General features: G+C 34.9%; 2 protein-coding genes across 3 annotated transcripts in view; both read right to left on the reverse strand.

Moving 5' to 3' along the window:
- fndc3a (fibronectin type III domain containing 3A) overlaps nucleotides 1–2508 on the reverse strand; it is a 63908-nt gene extending 61400 nt beyond the window's left edge. For both annotated transcript variants that reach the window (XM_060888501.1, XM_060888499.1), the window contains exon 1: nucleotides 2041–2508. The gene's annotated coding sequence lies outside the window, so the exon portion shown is untranslated. The remainder of the gene's footprint in view (nucleotides 1–2040) is intronic.
- Nucleotides 2509–5880: 3372 nt separating this feature from the next.
- Nucleotides 5881–9014, reverse strand: cysltr2b (cysteinyl leukotriene receptor 2b). Its single transcript, XM_060888024.1, has 2 exons — nucleotides 8856–9014; nucleotides 5881–7460 (listed from the first exon to the last, which is right to left on the reverse strand). The coding sequence occupies exon 2, from the start codon at nucleotides 7450–7452 to the stop codon at nucleotides 6418–6420; it is 1035 nt and encodes a 344-aa protein (XP_060744007.1). The 5' UTR covers nucleotides 7453–7460; nucleotides 8856–9014; the 3' UTR covers nucleotides 5881–6417.
- Between the last annotated feature and the right edge of the window lie 1777 nt (nucleotides 9015–10791).

The following is a 10791-nucleotide window of genomic DNA, read 5'->3' on the forward strand; positions in this document are numbered from 1 at the left end:
TCTTTGCAGGAAGCCTAGAGGGGACCAAATAATACCATTTTACTATATCACTAAAAAATTGGATGGTTTCTTTAAGCTAACTCATCGATGTATATTACAAGACAGAAATTCACAGGAACAAAATAACTGGGCAATTCTTGGTGCAATTATTTTACTTGGAAATTAAAGAATACCGATATCACCATCAGGCTCATATCAGTATCAATACTACAATTGTTGGTCAAGCCAATGCTGTGGCATTACACTAATCCCATCTAACATGTCTTTGTGAAAGTAGATACAACACTAATTTCACATTACCTTGCTTAAGATTTGTCTTATCAGATCCACATAAAATTTTGGTGATATCATTTGGTGAATTGCTTGTAATTCAAACAATGAGCAGCAAGCTGCATTTACTTCCACCTTTACTCCAGTACAGGACTTCTCCTGCTCATGCCTCAACACACTGAGCCTATGAGGTTAGGCATCATTAATCTCACTCCTGCAGACATGGCGGTGCAGCTGAAGTTCTCATCACAATCTGGCTATGGGCCAAATCACGGCCTGCTTATATTCCGAAGGATTAAGTGCAACCCAATCTGCCATGCATACACAAAAGCCTACTGCTCTACACACAATGTGGAGACTCAGAAAAGAAACAGATAGACACTGTGTTATTGGAGCACAAGTATGTTGCAAAGCAGTGAGGCGTTACACCAGCAGTGGAGCAGAAAAGACACAAAAGGGTAAAAAGTCAAATAACTGAAGTATACAAGGTTTCAGCTGTGAAAAATAAACCGGTGAATCCGAGACACCAATATAAAATATCTGATGCGAATATTGGTTACTTTGGGATTCAAGTCTTTGAAATAATGCACAGAAATCTGAACCATTTGTGAAACATCCAAGACAAAAAACTATTTTCAGTGATTGCTATAAAACATTTTATTAAATACAAGTGTAAAAACAGAGATCTATACAGCACATCCAGTTGCTCTGACACAACCTGACTGATTTATCTGAGCTGACCGATTAATCTAAAGCGGTGAAAACTAGCTGCTGTTGTACAAAACACACAAATCATTTTGTAAAATCCTGTCTGCAAATCTTAACCGGGTTTTCGAGACTTAAGGAAGACTAATATTTTCACTTCTCACTTAAAGCTTTATTAGTTTAAACATGCACTTATTGCAGAAACAGAGGCCTACGCAGTACATCACATTTTCTGTAGGTTCTTTTTAATTTAAAGTGTCAAGCATCAGGTGATGTGTGAACCTGACATTTAATTTTTTTTTTTTATACATGTATGTGTGTGTATATAATATATATATATATATATATATATATATATATATATATATATAAAAAACACAGTGGAATTTTAAAAAAAATGTGTTTATCACTACTGAGAATATGGTGACCAAACAAAATTTGGTTGTAATGACAATAAAGCTGTTTCTTCTTCTTCTTTTGGAGTTGTGTGTGTTTATTATCCCACATGACCCTGAAATCCAGACTTTTTTTTTTTTTTTTGGAATAACACCACATTTATATAACAAAGTTTAAAGTTCAATGCACAGATTGGCAAGACAGCAGAGAGAAATCTGAGGGTGGATCTTTAAATAGTCTCTCAGTTTCTCTTCCAATATAAACCGTACACTTGTGCTAGCTAACTATCCGAGTTACCTACTTATCTTAGTGACTGATTCAACAGGCAATTCGTCTCTTAAATCATACTCATATATATATATACAAATTTTCCATAAAACTCCTAAAGGTACAGGATCCCTGAACACATGCTGTGTAAAGTCCAGTTTGTTTATGCGAGCTAAGTTACACGGCTCCAGATAACGTTGACGTGTGCATTTTCACTTAGCTTGCTTGCTCAATCCCTGTTGACAACCGATTACACGAGTTCACACGAAAAGAAAACAAACAAATAAACAAAAACAAACTACTTTGGCGTTAGAGTTCACCGCATGACGTGTTAATAAGCGTACATTGTCACGTTTGCGGTGTGTGTACACAAGCTAGCTATCGCTAATGCTCAGTACTCACTCGCTGCAGTTGTTCTTCGTTCCGCTTCTTTCACCGCAGGATATCTGGATTGCGTTTTCTTTTTTTTTTGGTTCTTGTTTGTTTTGTTTTGTTTTTTAACCCTCTATCGAACCTCGTTTCGCTCGACACAAGTGCTTTACAAAGCACAGAGCGAGCTAAGCAGAGCGCTAGCCTTTTAATCTACGTGTCTGACTGCTATTAGCTAAGCTTTAGACTATAAAAATAGTTAAACATAAGACTCGCTAGCTTGTTCGACGAGCTTTAAAAAATCCCACTCTTCCACAACAAGACATAACTGACGTGTTTTCCCTACTAGAGAAGGTCAAGGGACACGTCGTTATCTCCGAAATAAACCACGGCTTCGAAGTGTTACTCTACTTCTGCAACTCAGCCTCCATCTGAACGTGAGCTGGGCTCTTTAACCGTTTGGACGCCCGCCATTATGCTTCTCTATCAAGAATGTACACAAGCCGCTGCGCATGCGTATCAGCGCCCTTTATCTCTTTCTGCTTTTATGTCACGAGCTTTTCTGTCTGCTCCTGATTTTATGCTAACTGTGTGAAAATACTGCAAAGATTTTCCTATTTAATGTTTACTTCTGTATTAATATTTGAAGAATAAGCTATTTTAAAAGTCAGTAGCTGAATATACAATAGATCTGCCTAATATTACAACTACTACTAAACATATTAATCTATAATGTCAATTAAATCTTCTTCTTATTATTATTATTAATAGTTATTAATAAAAATCATAATCATTTGTTCATTCGTCTTCAGTAACAACTTAAACTTTGGTCAGGGTCTTCGTGGATCCAGAGCATATCCCAGGAACACACTATCACTATCACAGGACGCCATGAACACACATTAACATGCTTATTAACACCTAGGGGCATTCCACCAACTGGCATATTTTACACAGGTGAGAGGAGACCGGAGATCCTGTCAAGCACAAAAAATCTCCACAGAGACGATAACCCGAGCTCATGGTTGAAACTGGAAGCCTGGAGCAATGAGGCAGCAAATGTGTGCACTGCACCACTGTGCTTCCCTAATAATAATAAATCATTCACTCACTCACTCATTCATTCTTTCACTTCGTCCACTTAGTCCTTCTCAGTATCCGGAGGCTATCCCACAAACACTGGACAAGAGGCAGAGATATAGTCTGAATAGGACATCAGTCTATCACAGCGAATCATGCACACACGTTTACTCTTAGGAGCAATTTTTGCATACCGAATCTACCTACCAGCTAGTTTTTGGAAGGTCGGAGGAAAACAGATCACCCACATATAAATGTGTAAAACTCCACACAGGCAGTAACCCAAGCTCATTGTTCTCAATGTGTCATGATCCATCATTGAAATGAGGGATGGAACACTGTTCCTAACTGTCCAGTTAGACACACTGCAAAAAAAAAAGGTTCCAAACTCTCACTGTCATTGTCATTGTCTGACATCAGAGCTGACCTCATCTCATCACGGTCAATAGACTCGAACGAAGCTTTTGTGCCTGATACACTCAGACCATCATCACAAACACAACTCGCCAGTGTCACCGATGTGCTGAGAATTGTTCGTCACTGTAATAATATCTGATCAGTAATAGTCATATGGTGGTTTTTAGTCATTGAAGGACAGTGTAGAGGGGGGCTGCCATACTGTGTACGCAAGCACGTTTTCTAGCTTATAGTGAATATACAACTATTGCATTGTTTAGTACTCAAAGGTACTAAACTGCACCTTTCCTTGTGAATGAGGTGATACCCTGCAGGGTGCAAATTTGTTATGGTGTTGTAGATATGAGATACTTCATCTCATGAGAAACTTAATTGTTATTTTAATATTTGAATATTATTATATTAATTTAATATCTTTTTTATGCATCTCTCAAATACCCATATGTTTCTATTAAGTTATATATGCTATGTTTGTCTAGAAGGTGACGAACACAAATTTTAAAAAGCCTGCATGACATGTAAATTTACTACACTCATAAATTCACTGGTCAAGAATTCAAGAAGCCTTTATTGTCATTTCACCCATATATAGCTGATGCAGTAAACAATGTTTCTCTAGGTCCATGGTGCAATTTTTAAATAAACTAAAAAAGGGTATTTTAGTTTTTTATTTGTTGAAAAAATCAGTTTCACAAAGTAATAAGAGGTTTCTAGAGTAATATTCAGAAATATAATACTCTCGTATATATGTATTTAACACATTCGAATAACAAATATAGCCAGATAAAGCAGGCCTACAAATAACCCCTGGTGTGTAATTCAGTACAGTGCATGTGTTACAGAGACAGACCAGCAGATGGAGCTGTTAGTAAATACATTGCAAGCGGCAATATAACAAATCCAGTCATAACCATTGTTCTTTTCAGACTATTATTCCATTTGGAGTGGATAGCTTGTTGAAATTAAAGATTCAATATTTACCATTACATCATTAAAATTAATTTTCAAGCTTTACCAAACCATGTTATATTAGTTCTGACCACAGAATTAGTCTGAATAAGAATTCTATGAATTATTTACGTACATCAGGTTTGCCTTATCAAATTTCCCCTCTTGTGGTGTGCACCATTTTTAGCACAGTAAATAAGATTCTGGCATCTCATATTACCTGACAGCTATTTTCCTAATACCATGTCATGTTCAACACTTTGTGGTACAACAAGAGTCCCTAATCCGGTGATCAGGTTTGAGAAAAAAAAAATCGTTCTACTCAAACATGTCGTAGTCAAACCTGATTATTGCAAACCTTGATTCAGGCCATATTTAGGCTTTAAATTATGTTTCGTTGTGCAGTTACTTTCAGTTAGGCCCCTACTGCACAACTTGCAGACAAAAGAAAATCATGAGTTGGAGATGTGTAAGCTGAGGGTAGAGTAGCAAAAGGAGTAGATTGATGAGCTGACCATCAATCAGAGATTGATGAGATTGATGAGATTGAGGAGAGAGAGTATTGAAAAGTGCAAGTATCATACTAACTGCGATAGGGTACAACCATCACACTATCAGCCACAGCAGGTGGTATGTAGATCCCCACACTGGTGCCCAGCATTCTGGCCTAGGGATCCTACAATAGCAGATCTAGAAGCTTAGAGGAAATCAGATTGAGTTTGTTTTCGGACCACCTTGCAGTGATTGACTGGAATGAATGGCTGGCAGAGAAACACCATGATGGTGCATTAGGCAGACTGATTCATGAGATATTCACAAAGTACAAATAGTCAAATTCAGTCTCTTTAACCACTAGAACTGAGACGGCAGAACTGATGTATTTCTGTGGGAGAGATTAACTTAGTTTATTTGTTTTTCTGTCTCTGCTAATTGTGTCTTTAGTTTGAAAAGTGGAATTTATTTGGATTTTGACACACACAAATATTTTATGTGTAACGTTTGCTTACACTTTTCTTGCACTTTTTTAGGACTCAATATTTGTGCTCCACAGCAAATGTTTACTGTTACATGAAACGTTTTCAGTGTTTTTCATATTTTGCTGATTTTCTTCATTTTGTAGCATTTGTTGTTATTATTGTGTTTATTTTGTTGCTTATTTTGTTGCTTATATTTCTATGAGATTGCAGATGCTTTTTGGATTTTATATGAAGTTGTACAGTTGTACAGTTCCATTCTTCAACACTTGAAATAAATATTTCTTTGTTCTTTATCATTGTTCCTTGTTTGTTTCCTTTTTCTGTTGAGAAGATAACTGGGTCTTTAAATCTCCCTTGTAAAAGCTTTACAAGGCATTTACATACTTTAGATGAGCTCTCAAAAATAGTTAACTAACAAGTACTAAATCTTTTTTAATGACCTGAATTAAAATAGGTTATATTAGAAATATTTATTCAAGCATTTGTTAAAACACACACAGAGTAAATAAAAGCATTTATTAACACACACTAACAGTAGGTCTAAATAGATATGTAATATTACAATATATTTACATATACATAGTAATTAGATATGTAATTTTCCATAGTTTAAATACATTTTAAATACATAAAATATATTGAAATTAATATTAATCATAAACTTACACTTTCTAAATGATCTTATGAACCTCTTACATCATTACATTACAACTTTATGTCTAATTTAAAAAAATAAAATAAAAATTGATCATTAATAAAGTATGTACATGCAATTACCAAATACTTACTCGTGCTCAATTAATGCTTCACAATGTGGCGTTATTTTAAAGTGTTACTGTCAACGTGTCTTATTGAAATCTAGATACATTACAGTACAATTTTAACATATAAAACAATGTACAGTTATATAATTGATAATGCAAGTTTTAGCTGTGTTTTTTCCCCACAGATTTATCTGAAATTCTGTATAACTGAAATAAGTGGCCCTTTAGTTACATTGAGCGTGGACCACATTTAACTCTGTCCTTGTTGTATTTGTTAATCGCTTTCCTCTGTGATTGAATCGTTTTGTGCTCAGCTTCCTCTTTTTCTTCTTATACCAGTAGATCCAGAAGTTTTCACCCACAAAGAAGTACAGAAGAGGATCCAAACAACTGTTTCCAGCAGCCAGGCAATGCGTAACCACAGCTGCTTTCCTTACAAATTCAATGTAGTGACATGATTGATAGGCATTCTTTTGAACCTGATTTTCAGCTTCTAGAAAGACAGTGCGTACTACATGATAGGGCATAAAACACAATAGAAAAATGAAGAGAACAATGATCACTAATGCGCAGGACTTGTAATGGGGTGCCCTTTTCGTTGAATCTTTTCTAAGCTGTAGGAGCTTCCTAGCTGCAATTAAATAACAGACAGAAATGACTACAAAGGGAAAGATGAAGCCTAAGAACAGCGCAGCTTTGTTCAAGGTGATGATGGGCTTCAACTGAGACAAGTCCAGCTCAAAGCATTTAATCTGGCCAGATGGATCCTGGAAAGTGCCTGTCATCAAAAGAGGGATGGAGACAACCAACACCAACAGCCAGATGAAGGCACAAACCAGGAAAGCCCCTTGGTTACTCTGTAAGTACACATAGCTGTAGGGCTTAGTAATGGCCACAAAGCGAACGACACTAAGGACCATTAAAAAGTAAATGCTGGCATACATGTTCACATAGAACACAAAACCAATGATGCGACAAGTGACATCTCCGAAAATCCAGTGGGAATCCATAAGATAGTAGGCGGCTCGGAACGGCAGGGAACACACCAGCATCAGGTCAGAAATGAGAAGGTTCATCATGAATAAATGGACTGAACTGAAGGACTTTCTTGTCCTGCTCACACCAATGAAGAAACATAAGGAGAGCAGACTTGCGAATAATCCCAAGAAGAAGATAAACAGGTAGACGGCTGGATAGATATTGCGTTTGAAGTCACTGATTGAACAGTTGCCTTCAGCAGTGTTATGCGACTGGTTCATTGTTGTGGCTGGAAAAAACAAGAAGACAAAATATGAGGTGCGTTTTAATTGCTATAATTAATAATAACACATCACCAAGGAAAACTCATTTTCCGTAGTTCTGGCTGTAGTTCAAATCATAGTTTGTTTTTTTTATAAATGCACCATGCTAAAGTAATTCCTGCAGTTATTAATTAATTAATTAACAGTGTCTCTTAGTGACTTATTTTAAAAATTGCTATTTTACAAAAAAAAAAATCATCTATATGTTGAATGTTTGGAGATGGTTCTTTAACATTTATAGATGAAGTCTCCAGTATAAAACTCTATTTTAAAGTCTTCAAGACTGTGGACATTTAGCTTTGGGGTTTCTGAGTAAAATAATAAGCGACTTTGTCTTATTCATTTGAAGAGAAGGTGAAGTAATGCATATTTTCAGGAGATATACCTTAAATATCTTATGTTAAATATCTTATGATATAACTTCTTACACTCTATTCTATTAGGAAAGTGAGCAAGTCCTCTTGCTTACATCTTGCTCTATTGGGAATTTTGTGCATAACCTGAATATGCTGCATAAATATTCACTTCTAAAACAAGATTTCACTAAGTAGGTACTAGGTGATATGCTGATAGCATACCAGTGCAGCAATTCATGTTCATGTGATGACTTGCCACACACACTTCTTGCAGTAAGTCATACAAATTACAAAAAAAAAATAAAAAAGGCTTTAAAATTCCTTTAAAAAGTTTAGATGTAAATTTGAGCTGTTTTGAGAATCGTGTAACTAAAACAGTGTTCGATCTAGCACAAAGTTCTCCATTATGACACATAAAATTAAACTACCCCTATTTTATATCTAAAAGTTCACTTTGTATTTTAGTTTGTACAAATATTGCATGTATCAAAAACAAATTGTTGTCCCCTACTGCGAATCATAAGAGCTAGATTTTCACTGTGTATGAATAATGGTAGTAAAACATGCAGGTATTTTACATTTTCTGATATTGCAGATAAACAACAAAGAAAATCACAAAATCATGCAAAATGCTGAAATATTAAAATCCTATTTTTCTATGTCTGAGTCTGTACAGACATTTGGATTTATTATGAACACAGGTATGAGGTGTGACACAGACGTCCTGAAAAGTGGTCTGCATAACAATCAGAGATTCCAAACTATGTAAACAAATCTGATTCATAAATCCATGATTATTACTGAAATTAAAGTCAAACCAAGAAAATAAAACATGCAAACACTATCAAATCCATTAGACCAAGATTTCTTTTATTTAATTTCTATTAAACCAATGGTTTATTAATCAAGAGAGTTCATATGATTAAATATTAACATGCAATGTACAGACAAAACAAACCCTTACAAAAGTGAGGCATCTGTACACATTGTAGAAAACACACTTACCTATTGATTGTTGAAAAAGTAATGCTGAACGAAAGCAAAAGTTATCATGAGAGCTTTACAGAGAGTGGAAAAAGCGAATACTTCCTTTGCTGACTCTGTGATACATATCTGTTACACAAGACACACCCAGACAACGATACTGCTTCAAAACTTCTGTGTACTGATTAGGAAAAAAAGATTAGGAAAAATGCACCAGATGATTAGGAAATGGCATAATTACTATGAAAATTGCTCCCACAGGTATGAAATACTGTTGTTGCACATAATCTGAACAAATCAAATCTGAACAATGTATTTAAACGTTTACATTAAAGTAAGAAACGTAAGAAAAAAAAGGAAACTAAACTAATATTCACACATAGTTCTTAACTCACTTTATTTGTTTTATAACCTGTAAAGATGTAATATCTGATAAAAGGTCTTGCGTCATGTCTATAAAAGGGTGAACAGTGCGACGTGTTCAAGCTTGCTTGAAGAAGTTTATACTGTATACCACACTTAGAAAATGTGTTTGTTTGCAGCAGATGATCCTGTCTTGCCTGTTAAAAACAAGCTCACAAACGATGACCATACATGGAAAGATTTTGGCTAACAGTAAAAGACTATGTTCCTTGGAATTTTGGTTAAATCACCATATGTATAAGTATTTACACTGCAGGAACATAACTTTGTGTGGATACATTAACACCTGCATTTTACAATATGTGTATTTTCTTCTGTTACCTATTAGTAAAAATATCAAATCACACAACCATGGTCATGAATGTGACATTATCAGTAATAACACAAACTTTGCCAAAATTGCCATATTTCTAATAATGAAATATACTGTTATAATTACTATAATAGTTATAATTAGGCTACTTTTAGACACATTTTATCAGGTTTTGGAAAATATTAAGCTAAACATTACATAATGGTGTTCATTGCTAATTGTGACGTGCTTGTGTTAATTGAAATTTCTTAATTGCTAATTATATGTAAATAATGTGTGTTGACGGAAAAAGGAAATCTTATTTCCTCAGTCTGGTGTATTTTCTCAGTCTCTGTCTAGTTCTATTTTTTCGTTTGAAAATAGATTTAAGACATAATATAGTTTTATTCAATATAATATAGCGTTTTCAAGAAACTTTTTCCTCCTCCTCCTCAATTAGTTGAAATGTGGTGTGTTATACTTACTAAAAAGCTGAAATGTGACTGCAATGAATAAGTTAATATCAGAAATTTTGACAGTAATTTTCTTAGTAAACCTAGCAGTCAATTTAGGTCAGAAATGCACACACGTGAGCCATTCTATTGATACTGTAGCTGAGCAAAAATAAATCCCTTGCTAAAATCCTGTATAATGTAACTCAGATCAAACTTCTCAAACTGGTAGAAAAAAACAGTTGAAACAAGTTAAGAAAACATGACTTCCCCATATTTGTAATGTGTTTAGAAATTCTGCTGATAATTTGTGAGATTGTATGTTGTATTTTTATTTCTGTGATAAGTTGTGTGCTGTTTGAGTCTTTATAGGAGAAAAAAAATTGCAAAAACTCATGACAATGATCAAGGTTTGCTGTTAGCCTCTAAAAACAAAAGAGTGAACAATTTTCCAATGACAGCCAATGAAAAGTTAACAAGAAATCCAAAGCAAACCCTGGAACAAAATGCAGTGCAGCTACAGTATAAAACGTAGTTGCATTGAGTAAGGCAGAGATTTGGCTCAGATTTCAGATGCTGTTGATGGTGGTATTAGCATGAAATTGTAAGCTTTAAAGCTGATTTGTTTGAGCAGAGTGTAAAAATTGTGAAAAGAGTGAGAGATCGGAACAGACTACAGGACTAAAGTGTTACTACATTAGTCTTTTTAGCTAGAGATGAAGCACTGCTGTCTCTATCAGCAGATAGGCAAATGACTATCTTCTTATTTCTTAAGTGAAAATAGACCAAC

The sequence above is a fragment of the Tachysurus vachellii genome, chromosome 15 (assembly GCF_030014155.1).
Source record: "Tachysurus vachellii isolate PV-2020 chromosome 15, HZAU_Pvac_v1, whole genome shotgun sequence".
NCBI lineage: Eukaryota > Metazoa > Chordata > Actinopteri > Siluriformes > Bagridae > Tachysurus > Tachysurus vachellii.

Excerpts from the sequence above, each read along its gene's own strand:
- cysltr2b (XM_060888024.1), bottom strand. The coding sequence starts at position 7,452 with ATGAACCAGTCGCATAACACTGCTGAAGGCAACTGTTCAATCAGTGAC.